Source organism: Hypanus sabinus, chromosome 11 (assembly GCF_030144855.1).
Source record: "Hypanus sabinus isolate sHypSab1 chromosome 11, sHypSab1.hap1, whole genome shotgun sequence".
In the NCBI taxonomy this organism is placed as follows: domain Eukaryota; kingdom Metazoa; phylum Chordata; class Chondrichthyes; order Myliobatiformes; family Dasyatidae; genus Hypanus; species Hypanus sabinus.
In genome coordinates, this window is record NC_082716.1 from 46,180,940 (window position 1) to 46,208,107 (window position 27,168).

General features: G+C 38.0%; 1 protein-coding gene across 4 annotated transcripts in view; it reads left to right on the top strand.

Annotated features, from left to right (window-relative positions):
* spata6 (spermatogenesis associated 6) overlaps positions 1-27,168 on the top strand; it is a 76,256-nt gene that overhangs the window by 32,427 nt on the left and 16,661 nt on the right. For 3 of the 4 annotated variants that reach the window (XM_059984264.1, XM_059984265.1, XM_059984262.1), the window contains exons 6-10: positions 4,533-4,613; positions 5,596-5,880; positions 10,542-10,647; positions 15,609-15,655; positions 16,974-17,149. In XM_059984264.1, coding sequence (XP_059840247.1) covers positions 4,533-4,613; positions 5,596-5,880; positions 10,542-10,647; positions 15,609-15,655; positions 16,974-17,149 — 695 coding nt within the window. The remainder of the gene's footprint in view (positions 1-4,532; positions 4,614-5,595; positions 5,881-10,541; positions 10,648-15,608; positions 15,656-16,973; positions 17,150-27,168) is intronic. The other variant, XM_059984263.1, reaches the window with a different exon arrangement.

The window sequence follows — 27,168 nt, forward strand, 5'->3', positions numbered from 1 at the left end:
GAGAACCAGACTAAAATAATAGATAGGGATGGGGGTAAGGTGGGGGCAGGGGTATCAACGGAGGTCTGTGAGTTGGATGTTCATGTCGGCAGGTAGGAGGCTACCTAGGTGGGAGATAAGGTACTGCTCCATCGACCTGCGTATGGCCTCATCTTGACGGTAGAGGAGGCCATGGACAGACATGTCGGTGGGAGTGGTCTGTGGAATTGAAGTGTGTGGCCGGCATGCGATGGAATAATACCTTATCTCCCGCCTAGGTAGCCTCCTACCAGCCGGCATGAACATTCAACTCACAAACCTCCGTTGATACCCCTGCCCACCATCCCTATCTATTATTTTAGTCTGGTTCTCTTTCACTCTCTTCCCCCCCTCACTATAATCTCCCCCCCAGCCCTACCTTTCTTACTCTTTTATTTCCCATAATTCTCCACCTTCCCTCCAGCCTATCACTTCCCAGCTCTCTACTTTATCCCTCCCCCCCCCCCCCCACTTCTTATCCCCCCTTGACCATCCCATGTTACTTCACTCCTGTGGGAGGAGCCCAGGTCATAGTATGATGGACACTCACTCCTGGTTCCTTCTTCCAGTCAATAAAAGCCGATATCTCGCCTTACGTCTCAGTGTGAGTTATTGATGGTGCATCAATTTTATTGACTGGAAGAAGGAACCAGGAGTGAGTGTCCATCATACTACGACCTGGAGACTGAGGCCGAGCGTCAGGCCTCAGATCGCCTTTATACAGGGGCCTGTGGGAGGAGCCACAGGAGCAGTCAGCAGGGGGCGTGTCCAGACAGGCACATAGTTCACCACAACTCCTGCTGAAGGGTTTCGGCCCGAAACATCATCACTACCTCCTCCCACAGATGCTGTCTGGCCTGCTGAGTTCTGCCAGCATTTTGTGTTTTTATTTATTTCCAGCGTCTGCACATTCACTCGTGTTGAAGTGATATGGATCATGTCCAAGCAGAAGGAATTAGTTTAAATCAGCATAGTGGTCTTATAGACATGGTAGGCTAAAGGGCCTGTTCCTGTGTTATAATGTTCTATGAAATAAATAGGAAAAAGGATTAGAGATGTGATTAGAAAAAGATATGACTAAGTGATCAGAGATGGTTTTTTAATAATTTAGGTCATGGAAATAAATAAATTACAGAAGCTGCAAAATAGGCAGCTATGAACAAGGATGGTGAAGTTTGTTTGGGTAGAGAGATTAAGCAAAGCAAGGGAGGGCAATAAATGCAGGTGAGATTGCCAGAGGGTCGAGCTGGAGACTAATGTTCCTTAGAGCAAGTATTAAGGGAAAATAAACATTTTTGTGATATTTGGTGAGCAATGACAAGAAAATAAGTCAAGAGTTTTCTAATATAATTTGCCAGATGAGCAGGTGGGCAAACTGAGGCCATTTTATCTCAAATTTGTTTCACCCTTAAAGCTCTGCAAAAATCAGAGGAACAACAGAAAATAAGAATGGTCCACCAAACCTATTGCAGATGATTAGAAGAATTCTTGCAGCAATTAAGCCCTCTGATTTTTCAGATTGCAAATATTTATTCAGCCTCAGTTTTTTTAAATAAATTTTTTTTATTGAATTTTCAAATGGTTACAGAAGGGAAAAAAAAATCAACCCTTCCCCCCTCCCCCCTAACATACCCCTTTAGAAAGAGAAAAAAAAAGAGAAAGAAAAAAGAAAGAAAGAATGCCAGGATATTGGAAGATCCTCACATGCTCCATGGAGTTCATAATAGCTTTAGTATGTATATTTATTTCTTTCCCCAAATAACCAATAATTTTATCTTCGGAGCACCTATATATTTAATCCACACACAAAATGCTGGTGGAACACAGCAGGCTAGGCAGCATCTATAGGGAGAAGCGCTGTCAACGTTTCGGGCCGAGTCCCTTCATCAGGACGCCTGATGTCTCGGCCCGAAACGTTGACAGCACTTCTCCCTATGGATGCTGCCTGGCCTGCTGTGTTCCACCAGCATTTTGTGTGTGTGGTTTGAATTTCCAGCATCTGCAGATTTCCTCGTGTTTGCTTTATATATTTAATCCTATCTGTAATTCTGTATTTGTAAATAAGGGCGCCAAATTTTCTGAAATATTTCATATTTTCTCTTAAATTATAAGTAATTTTTTCAAGTGGAATGCAGCTAAAAGCTATATCTATTTTCATTTACTTAATGTAAAAATTCTTTTTCTTTTCAGCGGTCCATTAAGCCCATTAACATTAAAACTTTAAAAATTCAGTAAATTAGTCATTATTTTTAACAGGGTTACTCCAGTCTATAGTAATACCTAACTTTTTAACTTTCGTAGTACCTTGGGGAATCTTTTTAAAATTTTCAGTCCTGCTATGTGTCTCCCCCCACCCCCCGATTGTCCAGGCAAAGAAAAAAAGATTAAAGAAAAAAATAACAAAATATCCCCCCTACTAATGTTGTGAATAAAAAAACACATTCCCCCCCCCCCCCCGTTGTACGGGTCATGGCAATCGCCATGATTATACACGTGAATCCCGTAGCAATCGATCCGAAGTTCCCCCAGCTCCCCCATAACATAAAAAAGTATATATAAGAGAAGAAAAAATAATATCACTACTCTCGATTAATATTGCTCAAATTTTTGCCTTTCTCCCCCTGTATCATATAATTCAGAATATATTTAAATATTCTTCTGTCCTTAAACATCCATCAACTCCATTCACTGTCCCTGTTTTCATCTTTAATTCGTTTCACTTTTAAATCTTTGGCTGTGGTTTGCGAATATTTGGGAGTTCTTGTGCAAATTCTTCCGCATCCCGATAATCAGTAAAAGATCTTCTTTTTCCGTCATCCAAAAAAATTATCAGGGTTGCCGGGTGGTGCAATATAAATTTATAACCCTTTTCCCATAAAACTTTTTTCGCTGGGTTAAATTCCTTCTTTCTCTTCAAAAGGTCATAACTTATATCAGGATAGAAAAGAACTGTTTTCCCTTCTATCATCAATGGCTCATTTCTCTTTCTGGCACGTCGGGTAGCCGCCTTCAGGATCTTTTCTTTATCTTGATATCTTAAGCATTTTATCAAGATTGATTGTGGGTTTTGATCAACTTGAGGTCTTGATCTTAAGGCTCTGTGAGCCCTTTCAATTTCAATTAACTGGGTTCCTTCTTCCATTTTCAAAATTTCCAGAATCCATTTATGAAAAAAATTATTGGATCCTCTCCCTCTATACCTTCTTTAAGTCCAACAATCTTAATATTATTATGTCTGCTAAAATTTTCAAGTACATCCACTTTTTCCAACAACCGTTTTCTTTCTGATGTCCAGGCAGAAATATTATCTTCCATTTTATTCACTCTATCAATGGTGTCTCCTGTTGTTTCATCCAAGTTTTTAATTTTCTTGTCCATTTTGTCCTGTCTTTTCATCGTTTTATCAAACATAATCTTCATATTTTTAATATCTTTTTTATTACTTTTAATGCTTTTAATTCATGCATTATTTGCACCAAAGATTTTTTTGTCTCCAATATCACCTCCAACCTCTTCCTGTTGCTCTTCTTTGTCTCTTCATCTTCGTCTGATTTATCCAGAGAATCTGATTCCACCTCATATTCACTTTCACTTTCAGTCCCGATCCTAGCTGGGATTTGTAGTTTAGGTTGCTCGTGTTTGCGCATGCCCCTTCCTTCACGCATGTGCAATTCCTGTTGCTCTTTTTTTTTGGGAAGCGGTTGATGTTGCCGCAGTATCCTGTTCTGTATCGCCGGAGGTAAAATGCACTTGAGCCCGAGGCTCTTTCATGGCGGCCGGCCTTGATTCTTTTACAACTTGTGTTGTCTTCAAAGTAGTAGTTTTCTTCTGCTTCTGTTTAGGAGACATATCTTAAGAAAATCCTGAGTAGTTTATAAGTAATTTTAAAAAAGTATTTACTAACTTTTCTTCACTTAGACATTATTTTACTGGTTTCTTATGGGAGAGCTGGATTTCCACGTCTCGATCCTATGTCATCAGTTCTGTGGAAATCTGGAATTGTATCTGATTCTCAGGAAATTGCACCTATTTTTATGTACAAAGAATTGATTTAAAAAGTGAGGTTAGTGTGACGTGTAGACAGGCTGGCAGCCTAGTAAGGCCCTATAAATTCAGATTATGTAAATAGCTGTTTAACATGTATTTAGTGGTGATTGAAGAGAGGAATCTTGGGTGCAGTAATGGAAGTATATTTATCTCCAGAAATCTTAATCAACACATAAAAAGATGATACCTCTCTGGCCAAGAAACAATCCCTCTGCACCCACTTTAGTGAACTTCTAGTAGATCACCTCAGACACACTGTGAAGATGCTTGAAACATTAATTTCTGAAGTGGAGAATTATGAACTGGTTAGAATGAATATATGGTTTTCTGTAATTAGGTAATGGTAGCGGTAGATCTGTGTAGGATGATGTTTAGGTATGTTCTGATAAGTCATGTTTTTTTTCTCATGATATTATGTGAGAGATGTAGATTTAATTGTTGATGTTATTTGGTCTTTTCTCCTTCAGGGTATAGCTCCCCGACTAGAATTTTCAACAACATCAATTATCAAAGAATGCCTACTCAACCCTATACAAATAGAATATGCGGTGAGCTTTGCACTAAATAATTGACTAAAATATTGTTTTAAAAATATTAATTATTTATTCTGCCATGTATAGTAAATCTGCCCACATTGCTGAATATGTTCTGGATTAATGCTCCTGTCAGTTGTGTGAATGTCCTTCTCATTAAAACAACTATTTCTTTAATGTTTATGTAACTCTGTAATTCTTCACACACATCACATAATTACTAGAAAGAAAAAATAGTGTTGAAGGATAGTTTGCAGTCTTTTAATTCAAGGATTAAAACTGAATTATGTATTACACACAGGTAGATTAAAAGTAAATTGACATAATTGGAAATGCAGCAAAATACTGTAAAAATTGACAAAATGAACATTATGTTTGCAGCATTAAAAACACATCAAAATTAACAGCCTTTCTCATTCTTTGAGATACCTGAAGCTTATTAGGATCTCTTAATACCAGGGAAAGGAGTGAGATGCATAAAGAATTGCTTATACCATCTTTGACTAAACTTTTCACCCTGTATTGGAGACAAATGTCTTTACTGAAGGAAAAAAAAATTCTTTCCATTCTGCGAAGGGAGATTAGTAGCTGGCACACACTTCCTGCACCCAGTCTAATCTAGGACAGATTCAGCAGGATTCTCATAAGCTTCAGAAAATCTTTGTGTAGTTTGTTGACAGTACTATTGAATTTTTACTCTGGGGGATCCTGGAGTCTTCGGAGTACATTATTGAATTTTAGATTACTATAAACTTTTAGTGAGACTGCTAAAGTACGTTGGAGGTGCTATTGTTGAAGTTACCTACAAGGATATAAAGAGCACTGTTGTTTGGCAATTTCAATACTTCCCTGCATTTATATTCCCTGTAATAAAGGCCAACAACCCATTAGTTTTCATAATTATTTGCTGTACTTGCTTGCTAACTTTTTTGTGTTTCATCTACTAGATTATTTTATTTCTTTTATTAATGCCTTTGCGCAAAATAATCTTTTTTAGGAGAACAATATGAAGTTGGAAACACAGACCTCCCCAGTCAGACAATCTTTGACAAAATCATCTAAGAGGAAAACTTGCCTTGCAGAATGCCCAAGAAAGTTCAGCAAACATAACCGCTACGAGGAACCTACAATCGCATCCCAGACACGGTCTCCATCACCATATACCAAAAGACGAATGGCAGCACTTTCAGAGGAAGCAAATCAGAGACTTGCGCACCTAAATCTAGGACCTTATGAATTTAAAAAGACAACCACTAGCAAGCCTCCATTTGTAATAAGACATGTATGTGATCAAAGATAATCAAAAAATTACACTGACTTGAGATATTAACATTCCTTTTTTATTTCCACATATGCTTCCTAACATGTTGAGTACTCAGAATTTTCTGTTCTACATTAGAAGTAGCAGGAGAAGCCCACTGTTCCCACATTGTTATTCGATAAGTCATATTTGATTTACCTTTTTAGCACAACTTTTCTACACAAATCTTATCCGTTAATTACCAAAAATCTTTTCATTCCCATCTTGAATAAACTGAGTGACTAGGGTTCCATAGTCATTTTGCATTGCAAATTCAAAAGATTCATTGTACCTGGTGAAGAAATTTCTTATGAACTTTGTCCTTCATTACTAATAATTAAACAATTTGATGCTGCGACCTCCTGATTGTGGAAACCTGCCAGGAAAAATAGCAATGTGGCATCTATCCTGTTGAACTCCTTAAGAACTTGTATTCTCTTTTGCATCAGGTGGCTCAGTTTACTTAAACTCCCCTTGTACAACAAATCTGCCATATCAGGAATTAATCTGGTGAATCTTTGCTGCGTCACCTCTGCATATCCTGACTAGGATCTACGCTCAGTAATTCAGTTATGTTTTCACCATAACCCTATGTATAAACGTAAGTGAAGCAGGATAATTTACTCTTGTACTAAAATCCTCATTCCATAAAAGCTACTTTGTTATTTGTCCACTTGCTTGCTGTAGCTGCAAGTTAACTTCCAGTGATTTGTACAGGCAGCCAGTTCCCTCTGAGTACCAGTGTTTTTCAGTCTCTTACCATTTTAAAAACTCTGGATTTTATTGTTCTAGTATTTGGAGCATTCATACTAATCTGCTTTTACATAGTTCATGTGTTGATTCATTGTCAAGCATTTGTATGTGTTTTTGTCGGCAATGCACATATGATAGGCAATTGAACTGAGCATTAGGAAAATTGGAAATATTTAAAATAACTTGTTTAAAACCCTATCATAGAATTGTACAGCACAAAAGGTTCTTTGGTCTATCAATGTTAACTTTGCCCATTTGCACCAATCCTATTTGGCCATATTCGGTTTATATCTTTCTGTGCCTTACCTAAATAAGTGCCAGTCTAAATCTCTTTTAATTGTACTGATTGCATATGACTCCTCTGGCAGTGAATTCCAGATATAGATTATTCTCACTTTTTTTTAAACTCTTACCCTCAAATGCCCTTTAAAACTTCTTCCTGTCAGCTTAAATTTATCCTCTCTTGTTTTTGAGACCTTTGCAGTAAAAAAAATAACTCTGACTATCTGCATATCCATGTCTTTTCTAATTATATCCATCTCTGTCAGGTCACCCTTCATCATCCTTTGTTCCAGGAAAAACAAAACCAGCCTGTCCAATCTCTCTAAATAACTAAGAATCATAGAGCAATACAGCACAAATACAGGTGTTTTGGTCCAGTGAATCTAAGCCGACCATGGTGCCCACCCAGCTAGTTCCTGTGTTTGGCCCATATCGCTGCTAGCCCCACCACTCCATTTACCTCAACCATTTCCTTTGGCAGCTCGTTCTATGTACTCGCTACCCTTTGTATGAAAAAGTTGCCTCTCAGGTCCTTTTGAAATCTTTTCCCACTCACTCTAAACTTAGCACCCTAGTTTTAGACTCCCCAATCTCGTGAAATGACTTTTAGCATCAACCTTATCTACACTTCTTTATCTTTTAATCACTTCTATATCTTTATTTTCCTACATTTGGAGGAATAAACCTCTCTTTAACTCAGGCCTTCTGGTCCTAGCAACATCCTCATAATTTTTTTTGTAGTCCTTCCAGTTTAACCATGACCTTCCTATAAAAGGGCAGCCAAAACTGTACACAGTATTCCAAGTGCAGCCTCACCAATGAATAATACAACTACAATATAATGTCCTAGCCCCTGTGTTTGGTGCTCTAACTTAATGGAGGCCTTTTTATCATCTGATGTGATACAATTTTCAATGAGCTATGCACTTGCATTGCTAGATCTCTTTGTATCATTACACTTCACATTCATTGTATAAGTCCTTCGTTACAGTGGATGCAGTCTCACTAGCTCCTCATTCAGCCTTGAATCACCTGGACAATAGCAATACCTACATCAGGCTGCTGTTTATTTGTTACAGTTTAGCATTTAACACCATCATTTCTTCAGCACTAATGAACGAGTTCCAAACCTGGGTGTCTGTACCTCCCTCTGCAACTAGATACTTGCCTTCCACATTGGGATACCACAGCCAGTGCCGATTGGAAATAACATCTGTTTGCTGACAATTAACATTCGCACATCTCAAGGATGCGTGCTTAGACCACTGCTCTATTCTCTCTAACCCACAACTGTGTGGCTAGGCACAGCTCAAACGCCATCTGTAAATTTACTGTTGTCACAACTAGTGTTGGCAAAATTTTAGATGGTGATGAGGAAGCGTACAAGAGTGTGATAGATCAGCTGGTTGAGCGGTGTCACAACAACAATCTTGTACTCAACATCAGTAAGTCCAAGGACTTGATTGTGCTTTTCAGGAAGGAGAGGTCGAGGGAACACACACACCAGTCCTCATCCAGGGATCAACAGTGAAAAGATTGAGCAACTTCAAGTTCCTAGGTGCAAATACCCCTGAAAATCTATCTTGGGGCCAATGTATTAAATTACAAAGAAAACACAGAGCAGCTGTATTTCATTAGGAGTTTGGGGAGACTTTGGATGGTATCAAAGGCTCTCGGAAATTTCTACAGATGTACCAGGTAGTGCATTCTAACTGGAGATGGAAGGATCGTAGTGCAGGATTGGAAAGAGGTGCAAAAAGCAGAGAACTCAGCCAGCTCCATCATGGACATTGGGCTCCCAGGTATTGAGGACATATTTAAAAAGTGATGCCTCAAATGGGCAGTATCCATCATTAGTGACCCCATTTGCCCATAACATTCCCCTTTTTCATTGATACCATCAAGGAAGAGGTGTAGGTGCCTGAAGATACATACTCAACATTTTAGAAACAGCTTGTTCCCCACCACTATCAGATTTCTGAATGAACAATGAACCCATGTACACTGTCTCACAAACATAAGAAAATCTGCAGATGCAGGAAATCCAAAGCAACACACAAAAATGCTGGAGGAATTCAGCAGACCAGGTAGCATCTGTGGAAAAGAGTAAACAGCTGACACTTTGGGCTGAAGTGTCCCTTCATTAGGACTGCTGAAGGGTCTCAGCCCTAAACATTGACTGTTTACTCTTTTCCATAGAGGCTGCCTGGCCTGCTGAGGCCCTCCAGCATTTTGTGTGTGTTACTCTACCTCACTATTTCTTTCTTTTTCTTTGCTCATTTTTGCGCTTTTTAATATATATATTTCTTATTGTAATTTATAGATTGTATTATATTGCTGCCACAAAGCAACATAATTCACAACATATGCCAGTGATATTAAACCTGAATTGGATTCTGCTGGTTTGACTTTTCTCATACTTAACTGTGTTTAATCCACTTGCCATTCTTCGGCCCACTTCCTTAACTGATCAAGATCCCCCTATGATCTTCACTATCAACAACTCCTAAAAGGTGTGATCTCAAATTTACTAGGCAAGTATTGTGTATTTGCATCCAAACAGTTTGTATAAATAAATAACGCCAACCCGTATGCCACACCACTAGTCACTGATTTCCATTCTGAGAAATAACTCTCAACTACCACTCTTTGCTTCCTTACTCTGAGCCAGTTGACCTCCATAGTTCACAGCATGGACATTATTACTCATGTAGAGTTAATAGACATTGCACATCATTTTAAAGAATTCTAATAAACTATTCCTAAATTAACGTGCTGCTGAAGAGATTTTCAATTAACAAGCTAATTGAAATCTGTTATCTTGGTTTCTTTGAGCAATATCCCTTAAACTGCTTCTCTGACATGGGAAAGCTTTCTTTGTCTCTCTTTAGGTATTGTACAAAAGCATCAACAGAGTTAAGTGCTGGAAGTTTATTTTAAGTTTTTGCTCCTTGTTGGCGTCAGTGTTGATATAATTGTTGGATTGGAACTGGCAGTGTTGCAATGAATTATTGAAAGCAGCTTCAGATTTTTTGCAACATATCATGCAAATAAGGCAATCCCAAAGTTGCTATCAATTTTACGGAGTAATTTTGGTCTCATGCTAACATAAAATCTAGACCATTGTCTTAATGTATTGTCTTCCTCTTGGGTCATTACAACTGGCAGACCTGCGTTAAACTAGAGATTTAATCACCTTTCTATGTTTGAACACAAAATCTAGGATGATACCACAGTGAATTATTGAGAGAGTACTGCACTGTAGAAGAACTATCTTCCAGAGAAAATGTGCCTCTTGTTTGATTTAAAAGATATAACTGCTATTTGAAGAAAATATTTTATGCTGTTCTGGCTAACATTTAAGCTTCAAGCAATATCATTAATGTAAATTAACTGGTCAATTAACACAGAGATGTTATCTATTTTTCCACAAAACAGGGCAATGATTGGCTTTCCTGTTCAATATATCGATGATAATACTTAATTCTATACATTAGGTTAAAGTATGGGATTGAATATGAAAACCTGAGTTTGTATTGAAAAGAAACATAAATCAATGAGGAAAGATACTTTTGCATACTTAACTTAAACTTTATTTGTATCTTCAGATTGATCATAAGTTGTTGACCACTGATGATCTATGCATTAACACATCCATTTATCCTAAACCGAATTATCAGAAGAGTTGGCCTCTGAGTTCATCATTTTATGATGGTAGGACCAATACCTTCTCTATTTTGTGTTCTTAAGCATTGGTGATTAAGTTCAAAGTACTTTATTTAGTTATTGTATTTTGTTATAGCTACTTCTCTGTGTTGATCACAGCCTAGAATATTATAATTCCAATTAGTCAGGAGACTTGTCAGATGTCAACTGTTTGGATTGGCTAAGATTTTGTCCTTGTTGTATCATGCTGTGATGTTAAACCAGCCATATAAATTAGACTACCACGTGACATCAAATTGTTACACAATTCCAAGAAGCTAGGATCTAAAAACATGGTTTAATAGATGGTAACAATGGCGACATTGGCAAAGATACACTAATAATGCAGAATGAAGAATAATGAATATCAGATTTTTAAAGCAGGATATTATAGATAATTTCTAATGGATATTACAATATGCATTATAATTAATTTTGATTCAGTTAGTATGAGCAGTGCTGCATTGCACATTCTCCAAAGAGATGATGCAAGCATATTATTAAGAATGATTAACAAACTTCCAATACAGATATACAGGTTCTGCTGAAAAAGAGTTGGAGTGCCCTTGGGCAGTCAGTGACCTGTGTAAATTACCTTATCCTGCTTATTTCTAGAATTAAGCTGATATTGTCAACCTTGCTCTTTGCTGTGTCAGCACAAGCAACCCTGCCCTGGGCAGATAGTTTTAATATGTGTGCATGTGGCTCTTCACCCTTTAACTAGAAAAATGCCTAATAAATCCGAAAGTTCATTATGAACCTTATTTTCTTGCCAATTCTATTTATTACTAACAAGCAATTTGGCCAATCTTAGAAAGTAAATTAGTTTGCTGGGTTTTTTTGTAAAAATAGCTTTGGAAGTGTTTCTTTTAGGCTGAAAGCAATCTCTAGAGGTCCCTCTGTTTGCAGACTTCCAGTGAAACAACACTGAGTACTTACCAAATTAATTTTCTCATGGAAAAATAAGAGCCAATGATGCAGGAGTAGTTAGTTTTATGGTTCTAATTTTTTATGAACTTTGATATGAACCAAGATCCGTAAAGTGCAGCATTTTCCAGGATTAGCTGACGCTAGTAATAGTAAGGTGTATCTGATGAGAAAATTCTGGAGTTTTATTAGCAACTTCTTAAAAATATTTTATTTTTATCTTTTTAATCTCAACACTTCCATTGTTCTGTTAGAATGAAGGTTTTCACATATTTTCAGAACCTCCTTGCCTCCTAACATAATCACTATGTACATCCACCTTTTGTGTCATTATTTGCAGGGGAGGGGTAGCACAACAAAGGTGTCTCAGTTGGTGTTCCATTTACTTATCAAAGTACTTCAGTACATTACCCACGTGATGTAATTGTTTTAATTATGTAGCTTATTAACTAATTCATTCCTATCTCTGGAAATTTCCTTATCTTACTATAAAAGTGATAGATTTTTCAGAGGCACCATCTTAGCTATCTTTATGCCTTTGTCTTTGCATCATTTCGCAGCTATTTATTTGGTTTGCTTAGTATTTGTATGTTTGTTTATACTCTAAAATAAATGGAATTTGTAGAATTAAGACTGTTCGTCATTCCTGACTCCTGAAAAAACCCTAAGGATCAGAAAATAAACAGAGATCCAGCGGTACAGATCAAGTAGAGCAGGGCTAAGCACACAGTCTGTGGTGCACCTGTGCTGATGGCGATTGTGGAGGAGATGTTGTTGCAAATCTAAACTGACTGGAATCTGCAAGTGAGGAAATTGAGGACCCAGTAGCACAAAGGGGTTTTGAGGCTAAGGTCATGAAAGCTTATTGATTAGTTTTGAGAGGATGATGGTATTGAATGCTGAGGTGTAACTGATAAAGGGCATCTTGATGTTCCAGAGTTCAGTGAAGAGCCAATGAAATGGCAACTGTTATTGACTTGTTGTGGCTGCAAGCAAAATGGAGTGGATCCAATTTGCTTCTCAGGCAGGAGTTGATATGTTTCAACACCAAGCTCTTAAAGCACTTCATCACAGTGGATGGAAGTGCTACTGGAGGATTGTCACTGAGGCAGGTACCACATTCTTCTTAGGCAATGGTATAATTCAAGTCTACTTGAAGCTGTGGGTACCTCAGACTGCTGAAGCAATGAGTTTAAAATATCGGTGAACGCACCAGCCAGCTGATCAGCACAGGTCTCTGGTACTCTGACCAGGTACCCCATCTGGGCTGGATGCTTTCCATGGGTTCACCCTCCTAAAGGATGCTTTCACATCAGCCTCAAAACAAATCACAGGGTCATTCAGAGCTGTGGGAGTTTGTGAAGGTTCCTCCATGATTTGATGTTCAAAGTAAGCATTGAAGGCATTGAGCTCATCTGGGAGTGAAGACTTTTTGTCATCTATGTGGCTTGGTTTCACTTTGTAAGAAGTAATAGCGTTCAAGCTCTGCCACTGCTGTCGAGCATCCTTCAGTGATACATCTTTGGTTTGGAATTGCCACTTTGCCCATATGATTGTTTTCCAGAGTTTACACCGGGACCTCTTGTGTGTTACTTGGTCACCAGACTTGAATGCCACTGATCTGGCCCTCTGCAGATTGTGGCTCTCGTGGTTCATCTAAGGCTTCTGGTTGGGAAGAACTCTGATTTTGTGGACACACACACATGTGCGATTGTTTTTATAAAGTCTGCGTATTCGTTTAGATCCTCTGATAAGTCCTTGACCCAGGCTCAGTCCATCGATTGGCAGCAATCCCATAACCATCCCTCTGCCTCCCATGACTAATTCTTTGTTGTCCTCATCTCTGGAGGCTTGTTCTTTAGTCTCTGTATGCAGGTAGGAGAAGGACACTCAAATAATCAGATTTCCCAAAGTGTTGTCTGGACATGGAATAGAAGGCCTTTAGAAGATTGTGAAATTGCTAGTTCATTAAGATGGTTCAATAGTACACTTATAGGGAAATTACAGGCTTCGGATTACAGTGAGAGCAATCCAAATGAGGTATATTTAGAAGTTCTGTAAGCAACCCGCATTACGTTGCCGTGGCTCACTGGAAACATCTTGCCAATAGCCTGTAATATTCAAATCAATCTCATATCTCTAAATAACAATCGACATTTAAATTTGATACCAGTGGCTGAAGTGTGCTCTTGCTATAAGATGTTAGCATGTATAATTTTAAAAATTATTTGTTTATATTAATCATATTTATTTTTGTTCTGAAGTTGGAGACAAAATTGTTATTTGGACTTTTCAGCTGTTCATTCATACAATCCAAATTTTCTAGAATTTTACCTCCAATGTGGCATGTTGAGGTCAGTGCTAGGTTAATAATAGGTTTTATGTGGTATAGTTTGCATATCATTCACACAATCATACACATAGATGAGCAGGTTAAGATATAGAAGTAGGAGGCATTTGAGCTGTAGCTTCTGAAATCAATATAATTACTTAAATTAAAAACTTAAATGCTCTATGAAAATAATTGTAAAAGTTAATGTATGTTTTCTGCAATCTCTCATTATGAGTACCTTATCATTTTCTGTACAGATTCTTGAACTGGGCAGTGAAGACAATGGTTGATTTCTCAACCTATATTGATAAATGTGACAGAAATTTGAGGCAATGTCTTTAGGATAGATCCTTGCACCCAAAAAAGCTGGTACCGTTGGAAGCGGATGAGCCTCTCTCTGCCCTGCCAGAGTATCTAATTGTTTCATGTTTCCTGCAGGAGAGATCTGTCATCAGCTGAATGCATTCTTTGATTAATGTTACTTTGGAGAAATGCTGCCAATTTCATTGCCACTGAGAAGGCTGTCTGGTTGGTGGATACACTTTAGTTCTTCCCTGGATAGCCCTTGTTTTCTTTCTGAACCAGGTGATAGTGAAAATGGGTTATCAAATCATTTAGATGGGTTGGACATTGAGTTTTCAGACTGCCACCAACTTGAAACCAACTTTTAGTTGCTGTTATGTTCAGGGGAACATTTGTGTTTATTTTGCCAGGCATTATTTAATTAACACATAGAGTCATAGAGAGCACTAAAGCATAGAAACAGGCTTTTTGGCCCAGCTAGTCCATGCTGAACTAATATTCTGCCTCATCCCAACAACCTGCACCCAGAACAGAGCCGCCCATTCCCCTCCCATCCATGTATTCATCCAGACTTGCCTTTGATGTTGAAATCAAACCCACATCCACCACCAGCTTGTTCCACACTCCTACCACCCTCAGAGTAAAGATATTCCCTCTGAAGTTCCCCTTAAACATTTCACCTTTCACTCTAGTTCTGATCTCACTCAATCTCAGTGGAAGTTGCCTGCTTGCATGTACCTTATCTATACCCCTCATAATTTTGTAAACCTTTATCCCCTCATTCTCCGAAGCTCCAGACCTACATCCGTAATCTTTGCTCCACAAACCCCTGATGTCAGTCAGTAAACACACCCCTCTGATTCTGAACCAGATCTTCATCATTCCAAAGGTTGACAGACACTTTCCCAGTGAACCCCTCTCCCATTAAATCCCTGGGATTCTGTCCTCATCCTCTCCCTAACAACCCATCTTACTTGACCCCATGGACCACCTCAGGCAAAGACACTTATTCTTCTCCACAACAAAGCACACCAACTTTGAGTAATCTTGGATGAAGCAGAAATTTCACACAGACAGGAAGGAAGGAATAATTGAACGCTCATTGGCAGCCCATTACGATACAGATCCAAAAGCTGAATTGGTCTATGAGAAGTTCAACATCACAGAGCAAGAGAATGAGAGACCCCGATGGACACAAGATCTAATACCTGAGGATGTCTCCCACTGAGAGAGAGGATGGTGATGGGGTGGGTTGACCTGTAGATGATACTTTGGACTGATCCATTGTGGAAGCCTCCAGGTCTGAGTTCACAGAATGAAAAAAAAAGAAAAAATTTCATAATGGAATGAAAAAATGTTACTCATTTTTTTGTGAAAATAATCAGTCATTATATCATATTTTTTTCAGATCCATCGCTACGTGGAAGTTACAGACCCAACAAGACTTCAGAAAATGTATTTTTATTTTAATTTCTTCCAAAAAGTGTGCATTTAATTGATAATGATTGACATTGTTCATGACACATCTGTTCTTATGTGTTAGTTTTTATATTGAAGGTCTTGGAAAACTGAACTTGAAATGAACATTTTTTAAATTATCTCTTCAACCATTTATAGGAATGTTATTTGAATCAGACACTTAAATACAGAAATGTTATTTTTATGTCTACAGGAGGTACTAAATTACATTTATTTCAGTTTAGTTATATTTATATTGGTCTTTTATTGATTTTGTTTTTACCTATGCAAAATTTGCTAACTACATAATAGAAATGACCACATTGTAAGCTTTCAGCAGAATTGGCTCATAAGAATAGAATGTTCATGTTACATCTGTGACTGATTATTCTGCAACTTATGGCAATATTCATAAGTTCTAGGAGCTCCAGGTGCAGGTGCATTTTCAAAGCCGTAATATTTTGTGTTACAGAGGATTCACTAATACTAAGCTCCAAATTCCAGTCCCACATAAAAACCCAATCACATAAAATCAACTTTTGTGCTATGTGGAAATTATATGCCTGCTAGTAATTTTTTAAATCACCATGGTTGTTGAAAAAAATTTCCAAAATTCATAGATTTTTCTTACTGTATGTGCTTGATTTGTTTTATATTTCCCTATTTATTGTCATTTCTTGTTTCTTCTATTGGCCTTTGACTTAGATAATTCAAACATAAATTATAATTTTGAGACACAAGGAAGGCTCCAGATAGGTGGAAGAAGCAAAGGGCTGAATAAAATGGAATCTGTTGGAACCCATCACCTTCCAGATTCTCACTTCATTCCCACTTCTCCCACCCCTACCCTACCTTCCTATCTCCTGTCTTGTCAACCTGGATTCACCTATCACCCACCAGCTCATGCTCCTCCCTCTCCTCCCACCCTTTTGTTCTGGCTTCTTCCCCTTTCCTTCCAGACCCGATGAAGGTCAGCCCAAAATATTGAGTGATCACTTACCTCCATAGTGTTGCCTAAAATACTGAGTTCCTCTAGCATCTTTGTGTTGAATTGTAATTTGTTTGTGAATAGGTAATTTGTTATTTACATGAAGCTGTGACACCAACATTTTCATATGTGAATGCAAAACGTTTGAATTTGTAATATATAACTTTTATTTTTTTTGCCATTTAAAAAGCATAGACGGTGTTTTATTTGGAGCTTCTGTTAAATCAAGATACAGTGGTATTTCTAAAGACATGATTTGCCAAGGTCAAAGCTCCCTCTGTGTATTTCTAGTGATAATAATTACAGCCTTTTTTTATTACTTTCTAGGCCATCAAGAAGCCTCATGAGAAAGATCTAGATGTTTTTTCTGAAGGCACTGATGCACATATTATGTCAGGACCAGCTGGCAGACAATTCTCTCCTGCGACGGTAATGAACTGTTCAGCATCATCATATTTCCAGAAACAAAGCCCTATCTTAAAGCGATTATCTCTTCGAGAGAGGTAGTTTTCTACATTTTTTTTTTCTTTTCACATTTATACTTATTTTAAGGCTAGTAATATTCTGTTTCTGTGAACATAAGTATGGATGGAATGTCAATATAAATTTGTAATTTTAGAAGTATTGTATGCAATCTCCACATTTAGAAGTGATGGGGCTGGAAGTATTTACATCTTTTAAAAGAAATTTTCACAGATATGTGGATAGGAAAGGTTTCAAAGGTTATGACCAAACATAGGCAACTTGAGGACAAGTTGGGCCCAAGGACCTGGTCCCATCCATCATAATTCTAGGACTCTGTCGCTGTAAGTTTGGGAATAAACAAGCCTAAATGATGTTGCTGGGAACATGAATAAGAAGATTGTTATGATTTTATAATAGATGAAAAGAGAAATTGAGACAGGGACATGGTGACTCTGATGACTTCTTGGAATATGGTCTACAAATATTGGAACTTCTGACAATTTCCCTCTATACACTGTCCGTACTTGCACCACCTTTTCTTAAGCAAAGTTAAAGGAACCACAATGAAAGCATCTGTTATCAGGAGTTTTCAAGTATTCACATAATGGTAGAATTCACTGGAAGCTTTTGTGGTGAACTGGAGCAGATTTCTAATTGAGCAGTTATCATACAGAAGACTGCAGTAATCGATGCCCTTTAAATTACATAGCTGTAAAATGCTGAAAACTTGGTGTGTCATTAATGGTCAATGACTTTCAAGGTTCTAGACAATGTGAGCAATGATATCAGTGGTATTTTTCAAGTGTTAAAAATGTCATGGGTACATGGGAATACATGATCATCTTTTCAGAGATAGTCTGAAGTAATTTAAAGATAATGAAGTATAAAATAATGTATTTATTGCAAATACTGTTTAGAAGAGCAGTGTTACAATCATATTTATGTTCTACCTCTACCCATATGTAGATCATGTTAGAGAATTTAACAAACTGGACATGCTGAGCATTTGCAGATGTACTGCACAATTGTAGTTTAAAATAAGACTTTTTGAAAGAAACTAGAGTCATTACCTTTTTTTTAAAGATGCACTGAAAATAGTGGGTAATTTTATCCATATTATTGTGAGATGTATATTTATTTTGTCCAACTGTTTTGCATTCTATTACTTTCAGTTGCTAATATTTTTTGAAATTTAAGTGATTCTATTAAATTATCAACAAACAGTGTCAAGAACTGTTTGCAAAATTAGATTAATAGATAATTGGTTAAGCAGAATTTTTACACCAACTTATCATTTTACTGTGTTGAAAGATTTTGTCAACTAGCTTTTATATACACAGAATAATACTTACAAAATGCTAGAGGAATTCAGATATATACACAGAATAATACTTACAAAATGCTAGAGGAATTCAGGAGGGTCAGGCAGTATCTATGGAAAGGAATAAACAGTTGACATTTTGGTCTGAGATCCTTCATCAAGTCTAGAAAGGAAGGGAGAGGAAGCCAGAATGAGAAGGTAGGGGAAGGGAATGGTGACAGGTAAATCCAGGTGGGCAGGGAAAGAGAGGATTAAGTGGCACCATAGTGATTAGTGCAATGCTATTACATCTCGGGGTGTCTGAGATCATTTTCCGGCATCCTCTGTGTGCACGTTCTTCCCATATGCAGGCCATTCACCTTTTCCCCCACCTCCATTCTGGGTCCCAATTAGTCCTTCTAGGTGAGGCAGTGCTTCACATGCAAATCTGTTGGGGTCATCTACAGTATCTGGTGCTCCTGATGCCATCTCTTCTACATCGGTGATACTGATGTAGATTGTGGGGCTGCTTTGTTGAGTACTTTCGCTCCATCTGCAAGAAGTAAAACTTCCTGGTGGCCAACCACTTTAATTCCGATCCCCATAACTTTATCGACATGTTAGTCCATGGCCACTCTACTGCCAAGATGAGGTCACTCTTACCTCTTCTCTTCTCCTCATCAGCCTATCCCCTCCCATTGTTGCCCCTGCTTCTTCGCTTTCTCCCATGATCCATTCTCCTCTCCTATCATGCCTTCTTCTTCAGCCCTTTACCTTTTCCACCCATCATCTCCCTGCTTCTCACTTCAGTGTTTCATCCTTTCACTCATCGAGTTCCTTCCTTCCCTGTTCCTGGCTTCCTCTGCTTTCCCTCTTTCCACAGTCTCTCTTCCCCAGCAGCCTTCCTGTCAACACAACCTCGCGGTCTACCCTTGAGAATAGCCCTAGCAAGATGTTTGTAGTGGATTGATATCTCTGTTATCAGCTGGCCACCTGGTGTTGCTTTTGAGTCTTTGTGTGCCATGCAGTGTAAGTACTATAGTAAGACAGGATTTCAAACTGCCCTGCTTTCTGAGGCTGACAAGGTTGGGATCTAGTTCATCCTTTCCTCAGCTTGGAAACACTTCATAGGCACCCTAATGGTCCCTAAACAAGAGTGAATAGAGTATATTCATAAGCCTGGACTGGTCTGAGTTCCAAGACTATTGCCACCTATGTAAAGACTCTTGGCTTCTCTACCTGAATACATCTGGTTTGACTTGATAAGAATGATCAGGATTATCTGGGTGCTAATTATCTAAGCATAAAATGATCTTGCATTAGGAACTCTACTGAGGGCTGAGGTCCAGCTGATTGTGTAAAGAACAGATTGTATTGGAAAAGCTGCAGAAGATCCAGCAACTATTTGACAACCATTTTGTGGACAACAAAAATAAGTCGCTGTGTCTCCTTAGAAAAAGTATGGCAGTTTCACTGACCACTGGGATTCCTTAGCCCACAACAATTCAAAATGAAGTAGAAACATTCAGAATGACACCTATAATCCTGAATTCCTTCAGCTGGAGCATGCAGAAGCCCAGCATAACTGGTGGAAAGGGCACCAATTCCCAAATTACCCTTTTTACCAACACTGTCATTGACCACCAGCTCCACGTAGCGTTCACTATGCAGCTTCAACACTGGTCTTGTGACTATCACTAACCCACCAAGCTGAACTAGAAGCAAGTCATCCTTGACACCTGAGGGGGACAGCTGGAAGTGGGTGGGGACAGAGGGGAGCTATGTTAGGACTTGTTAGTTACATTATAGGAAATTTAATGTAAGAAAATACTCTACTCTGCTTTATTTCGCGTGATATACTCTAAATAAAGGCTGATTTATATTTCTGCGTATCGGCTATGCCATAGCCTACATTGTAGGCCTGATTTTCACTTCTGCGTTGGCAGCGGGGTTTCGATGCCACTGTGTTGAGTTTCTTCGTGAGAGACATGGACGAGGAAATGCATTTCAAACATTTTCGCATGTTGGCAGGTAGATTTGACGATTTGGTTCATCTATTTCACATTGGTGTACAGACATGGTGGAGAAGAAACAACCGGAAATGCATAGGAGGAAATGCGATGCTACCAAGCGGACCAATCACAGTTGTTGCGGTCTACGTCACCGTAATGTGTGAGTTACTACTTTGGGGAGGTGCATGTCACCGTACGGTGTAAGGTACATGGTACCTACGGTATAGATTCAACGCAGAAGTATAAATTGGCCTTAACACTATATAACACTGCTCTACTCTCTCCACATTCATGACTGTGTGGTTAAGTACAAGTCAAATGCCACCTATAAATTTGCTGATGTTGGTCAAGTCTCAAGTGGCAATAAGTAGGTGTTCAGGAGAGACGTATCAGCTGGTTTAGGGGTGTCACTACTGCAACAACTTCAAACTCAGTGTCAGCAAGACTGAGGAATTGATTGTGGACTTTAGGAAGGAGGAGTGGGGAGAACATACAGGAGACCTTATTGAGCGATCAATGGTGAAAAGAATGAGCAAATTTTAAGTTCCTGGGCGTCAAAATTGGAGGCTCGATTTTGTGCCCAACACATTGATTCAATCACAAAGCAGACATGTCAGCAGCTCTGCTTTGTTTGGAGTTTGAGGAAATTTGGTATGTTATCAAATACTCTTTTACATATTTATATAGATGTAAAGTAGAGAGCATTCTGACTGGCAGCTTCAATGCACAGGATTTCACAAACCCGCAGAAGGCTGTAGAGTCAGCGAGCTCCATTATGGTCACAGTTCTCCTCACCACTGATGATATCTGCAAAGGGCGGTGCCTCAGGATAGTAGGATCTATTACTAAAGGCCCTGTCCCTCTGGGGCATGCCTTCTTATTACTACCATTGGAGAGGAAATACAGGATTCAACAATTCAGAAAACAGTTTCTCTCATCTGCCATCAGATTTCTGAACAGTCCATGAACACTACCTCATTAATCCTTTTTATGTCTATTTATTTATTTTTGCAATGTGTAGTAATTTCATGACTTCGTACTGCTGCTGCAAAGCAATAAATTTCATGTCAGTTTAGTAAGTGAAAATAAATGTTTTTGATTTTCTTTACAATAGAACAATTTCAGAGGTGAGGTTAAAAACTTAAGAATTGAAATAGCATCTTGTTTTAATCATAATGTCTTTTAAAAATTGAGTTGTTCATGCATTATATCTTTTGTTTTTTTAAGTAATGTTGTAATGTTCTGAACTTCCAGGCTACAAATGCCATTTTTAAAGAATTGATCGGTGACTTGATTCACAGCTCTTATATTGATTACATGATCTTACTTTTTGAAATTACATTTCTTTTGCAAGAAATTGTTATTGATTCAGTATTTGTATGGGTCAGTATGCTTGGGCTTTTGGACAGATGTCGCTCAGGTGAATCCGGGATTCATCTGATTGACCTGTTTTGGTAGTTTGTTGCAGTATCTCCACTGTATGAGGGTTGATACTTATCAATAACCAATTAAAAATACCAGTATTTGTCTCCTGATGATAAATGAAATTATTGTTGGGGCAACAACGCGTAACTGCCAATGTTTTCTCATTTCTAAATCTTTTGCCACCTTTATAATCTGATCAACATTGCAACGACAGCAAACCATAATCTAGAAACAGTCATTTATTTCCATGGACATTTTTTACAGATATGCAATTTAGGTTGTTTGGTTTTGACCCCCACCCCCAACTCCATTAAGATGCAAGATTATTGTCATTCTTCAGTACACAAGTGTAAAGGAGATCAAAGTGATTGTTACTGCAGATCTGATGTAGCATAAAAGAAGCATAAGCAATATAATAAATATAAAAATAATCCTATAAAAGACAATCTTTACAACTGTAAAATGGAGGTGCATGGGGGATACTGGATGCTGAGGGGTTGTGGAGATGAGTGGCAAATGTGGATGTAGTGGTAGTGGAGGTGTTGATCAGAATGGATGCTGTGTAGTCCCCTTCCTGATGGGAGTGGGACTAACAGTGCATAAGCAGGGTGGGTAGGATCCTTCATGATATTGCTGGCCTTTTTTTGCCATCCTTTTGTATATGTGTTCTTGATAGTGTGTAGGTTAATGCCAGTGATTGATTGGGCACTGTTAACTACCCATTGTCGAGCCCCTCTGTCCATCACAGGGCAGTTCCCATATGATGTTGCATATTAAGGATGCTCTCAACTGCACATCTGTAGAATGATGAGAGAATTGATGTACATAGTTCATTCAGCTTTCTTCAGTCTTCTCAGAAAGAAGAGGCATTGGTGAGCTTTCCTAACTGTAGAGGATATGTTCTGAAACCATGAAAGGTTGTGTGAGATATGCATTCCCAGGAGTTTGAAACTGCTTGCATTTTCCACTGCTAAGCCACTGATGTGAAGAGAGGTGTAAGTGGTATGTGTTTTCCTGAAGTCAATAACCATCATCTTTGTCTTCTTGCCATTGAGGAAGTGGTTATTTGCCTGGAAGAAAATATTTGCCTCGATTAAATCCATGCTTCTAGATTGTTTTGTCAGTATGCTCTTTGATAGGTTTGACACCAGTCACATCTACTGATCTATTTGTTTTAACTTTTAGGAATTAGTGAGGGGCTCATCAAAAGGAATCCTGTTTCTTTGAAAAAAGAACAATATTGAAGTTGATATGTCTATACTGAGTAAATAGCAGTCTAAATATGTATGTAATATATCTCTGATGAAGTTGTATTTGTTAACTACAAAGTAAGCACAGTTACTCAACTTCATTGGAATGTAATTCCTGGCAGCTTCAGAAATGGTTTTGTTCTTTTCTGGATTCTATTCTTCATGCTTTAGGTCTCCCAGCAGTATGTTGCAGCACTAGCTCCAATAACCCCCTTAGTTGATAAAGGAGCATGAGATATTGGATCATCTAGAAATTTCATTTTAGTTGAGCTTTTGGTGTTTAGACAGAGATTACATTCACACTGATATATAAAACATACCATTGCAGCAACTAGCTTGGGTTATAAAGGAAAAATTATGCAGTATCTTTTAGTTGCTTTTTTGCAGTTAGCAGTAACTTTTAGCTGTTAGCTATCTACGCTAAAATAATATAGCGTTAATAATACAATTACTATATCATAAAGTGTTTGAAATGTAGTAACTGTGGAATTGAGTTAGGTATAAATAGTGATGCACAGCTGTATTGTTTTACCTTTAATTTTGTGCTATAGGCCCGAACAATTGCCATTTTTTATCCCTTTTCAAGAGAACATTTAGAGGAGAGTATTCTTGTATGCTGTGATTTACAAAAAGGGCATTGGAGGTTGAATATATTGTCTGATTTAAACACATTTGGTGAAAGGAGCAAAGGAATTTTTCCATTTATGCTACAAAGGCTGTGAGTTCTCATGAGAGGCTTTTGCAGGTTTTACCTTTTGTCATTCCATTCAGTAAATTCTAAAATGACAATTTGGATTGCAAGATTGCTTCCTGTGCATTGAAATATAATATGGAACCAAGAAGCTTGTTCTTAAATTTACTTAGCATACAGTAGCTTTGAGATTAGTCTTGCATTTAGTGTGATTATCAGATATTTTTATTTGTATTTTGAGGATAATCCCCTTGGTGTTTTGATTTCCTCCCATAATACAAAGATGAACTGGTTAGGGTTAGTAAGTTTTGGCATGCGCTGTTGGCACTGGAAGCATGGCAACACTTGTGGTTTGCCCCCAGCAAATAGTCAGACTGTCTTGGTCATTGACACAAATGATGCATTTCACTGTACGTGTCTCTATCATAATGTACATGTGACAAATAAAAGTTAATCTTAAATCTTTCTCTGCCTCTTTATAATCTGCATTGAAGATCTCTCCTACAATGCAAAGCTATCTCTTCTAATGACTTCCATGAATAAAAGTACAATTTAATGCAGAACTTGAGTAGTTGTTGATATGAATTGACTCCTAACATTTGAATTCCATCTGCCAAACTTCTGTATTGAAGAAGGACAAAGAGTAAAAAAGGAATTCTACCATGAACCAAAGACCAAGGTTGAATTTTGAACATTGTGACTTGGAATAATTTCACTTGTTTTTACAGAAATCTTGAGTTTTTGCAATGTATTATCATCTGCTGACATTTCAATCCAGTTTCTCTAATCAGGCATTGTATTCATATTTAACTTAGCCATTATAAGAGACATCAAACAAAATCCAGGCCATGTTCCTCATGACTCCCAACACTCGGATGAGGAACTGGAACATGTGCAAATCATTAGTTTAATGCTGTACAGATACTTCTGCAGCTGGGAGCCAACAGATATCATTAATTGTAATATCAGATTTATTATTTCCATAGAAAATTAGATGAATAAGGGCTCTGATAATTAAGGATCAAGAACAGTAAGTTATTATAAATACTTAGTAAATGCTAAAAGTATAGTAAGACATTGCAGTATTTTTGTAGTTCACCGTATTTATTGGGAATATCTATTTTGGGTATTGGATAGGTTTTATATTCAAATTATTATATAGATTTGTACATAAAATGAATTACAGAATACTATAATTTAGAAGATTTTGGAGCACCAAGAGCAAATGCAGCCACAGATATCTGAACAGCCTCTTGTTTACATTTGTTGGATGAGCAGCCTGTGGTTACAAATTCTAAGTGGATGCATAATTCAAAGGTAGATGAAATGTGATATGAATCAAATAGTGCTTGATTATTAGTTCCTGACAGTTAGGCAAATTGCTTTATTATTGTGGCATGAAGGTACAGTGAAAAAGTTTGCAAATGTTTATGCATTTGTATCTTTTTTTTGTTAGCTTATAACAGTATTTTTAAGAATAAATTACAATAGACATTTTATTTGATTACTCTCTTCAGTTACCTGTAAGAAGCCTGAGAAGAGCCTGAAAAGATTTTTAGAAGGAGGTTATTGAAGAATGCTTAAAAACATTATGCTTTGCAGAGTTCCCGGCATTTTGGTAAATTGAGAAAATTGTGTATTTATCTTGTAGCAATCTTTACAGTAATCTAAAATCCTATGACTAGAAATTGTCTGGTGCTGGTACAGCTAAAAAGCATTGTGTATTTCAAAACAGGTATTGTGCAATCAATGGTGTACATGCTGTCATTACTCAAGTGAATATGGGTTTAAGAAATTGGAGATTTTTGAGGAGACAAACATGGGGGTTGATGAAAGTGATTAGAAATTATATCAGGCCGATCTGATGGATAGAGGCATAGGACCAAGGATCAATTGGTTGCAGTGGTAGTCCTGAGAATGCAGTTGGTGGATCCAGAGTGGTATTTGAGGAAAGATACTGTATTTAGGAAATGCTTGTATGAGTGCTGACAACGATCTTTGGTGGGTTGGGGATCTGTCAGGTTTGTAGGTAGTGGGTTTTGCTGCAGTGATTAGGGTGAAAGGCCCCAGAGGAGAATTGTGTATGTGCTTCCCATGATAGGGACCCTACATCAGTTGTGTTTGCAGTGCCGGAAAACAGGTTACCATTAACTCTTGGTGAAATAGCCTGCATCAATATGTATTAGTGGGCCATTAATGTAAGATAAAGATTTTGGAAGAGGCAACCAGGCATGCATTGGACACTTGTGATCCTCTGTGCAGAGGCTGAATCTAGTCAAAGGATCCAGAACATAACCATGGATTTTGAGCAGTTTGTATAGTGTTCCTAATTTCCAGTTAGTTTTTCTCTTACTTTTCATTAAAATTTGTGTTTACATAACCTAGTTTCAAGGTTCTGACGGTTGTGGTTTCATTGCCTTTGCATGTTGTGCAAAATTCACCATGATATCAGCATGGACAAATTGGACCAAAGGGTTTGTTTCTGTGCTGTCTGCTGTGCGACTCTGTGACTCTAATAAAAAGGAATTGACTGCTTAAATGTACATGTTATTTCAATTGAAGCATAAGTTAAATAAATAATTAATATTCCTGTCTTAGTGCCATTATGCGGACTAGTGTCATCTCTAATTAGTACTCTATTTTTATGATGTTTCTACATTAAGAAACAGAGATTGAAGATATTTTTATTTTTATGATGTCTTTCAACTAATTCTTTATTTGTGGCTTTACTTTCCTTTCATCCATTTCATCTGTTCTTCAGCTTTGAACTTGACCTAATCTATGAATGTTGAACATTTGCAATGTTAAACTCTCCAGATAGCTGACAGCAATATTTTGTAAACACAAGAGATTCTGCAGATGCTGCAAATCCAGAGCAACACATAAAATGCTGGAGGAACTCAGCAGGTCAGGCAGCATTTATGGATATGAATTTTGACATTCCTTGCCAAAACCCTTCTTCAAGACTGGAAAGGAAGGGGAAGATGCCAGAATAAAAAGGTAGGGGGAAGGGAAAGAGGACTAAATAGAAGGTGATAGGTGAAGCCAATTGAGTGGTGAAGGTAAAATGCTGGAGAAGGAGGAATCTGATTTGAGAGGGGTGTGGACCATGGGAGTAAGAGAAGAAGGAGGAACAACAGCTGAAGATCATAGGCAGGTGAGGAGAAGAGGTAGGAGGCCAAAGTGGGATACAGAAGAAGAGGGATGGGGGGGGGGGGGAGTTAAAAAAAAGGGAAAAAATATTACCAGAAGGAAAAAGCGATGTTCATGTCATCAGGTTGGAGGCTACCTAGACAGAATATGAGGTGCTGCTCTTCCACTCTGAGAGTGGCCTCATTGTGGCAAAAGAGGAGGCCATGAACTGATGTATCAGAACAGG